This window comes from Pyrgilauda ruficollis, unplaced genomic scaffold, assembly GCF_017590135.1.
Source record: "Pyrgilauda ruficollis isolate IOZ18807 unplaced genomic scaffold, ASM1759013v1 scaffold1751, whole genome shotgun sequence".
NCBI lineage: Eukaryota > Metazoa > Chordata > Aves > Passeriformes > Passeridae > Pyrgilauda > Pyrgilauda ruficollis.
In genome coordinates this window covers 1869-2514 of record NW_024516443.1, presented here as the reverse complement: position 1 = coordinate 2514, position 646 = coordinate 1869, and the positions used below count along the sequence as shown (strand labels likewise).

General features: G+C 67.8%; 1 protein-coding gene across 1 annotated transcript in view; it reads right to left on the bottom strand.

Annotated features, from left to right (window-relative positions):
• The window catches only part of LOC121351846 (blue-sensitive opsin-like), a 2167-nt gene extending 1565 nt beyond the window's left edge, over nt 1-602 (bottom strand). Inside the window, exon 1 of the mRNA XM_041464237.1 lies at nt 218-602. Within this exon, the coding sequence (XP_041320171.1) occupies nt 218-602 (385 nt within the window). The remainder of the gene's footprint in view (nt 1-217) is intronic.
• Nucleotides 603-646: the final 44 nt, after the last annotated feature.

Sequence of the window (646 nt, the reverse complement as noted above, 5' to 3'; positions counted from 1 at the left end):
CACCCCACCACCCCGCACCCACTCCCCCCGTCCCTCACCGCCCAGCGTGGCCACGAAGCCCTCGATCTTGCAGGCCAGCGGCCCCAGGGCGAAGTACATCTGGGAGAAGCTGTAGAAGGCCGTGGTGGAGCCCACGCACACCACCAGCAGGTTGGCCACCGCCACCATCCCACACCCCCACGCCCACCACCCCGCACCCACTCCCCCCGTCCCTCACCGCCCAGCGTGGCCACGAAGCCCTCGATCTTGCAGGCCAGCGGCCCCAGGGCGAAGTACATCTGGGAGAAGCTGTAGAAGGCCGTGGTGGAGCCCACGCACACCACCAGCAGGTTGGCCACCGCCAGGTTGACCAGGATGTAGTTGAGGTGCGACCTCAGCTTCTTGTACTTGGCCGTGCACACCACGGTCAGCGCGTTGATGGGCACGCCCAGCAGCACCAGCAGGAACATGAAGACCGCCATGGCCTTGAAGATGCCGGGGCTGCCCAGGTGGGTTTGGGGTACCAGGAAGGGGCTCAGCGCCGTCACGTTCGGCGTGTCCAGGCTCACGGGGATGTAGAAATCCTCGGGGAGCTCGTCCCGCATCTCCCGCGACTTCTGCATGGCGGCGGCGACGGACGGACGGACGGACGGACAGGCGGGCGGGC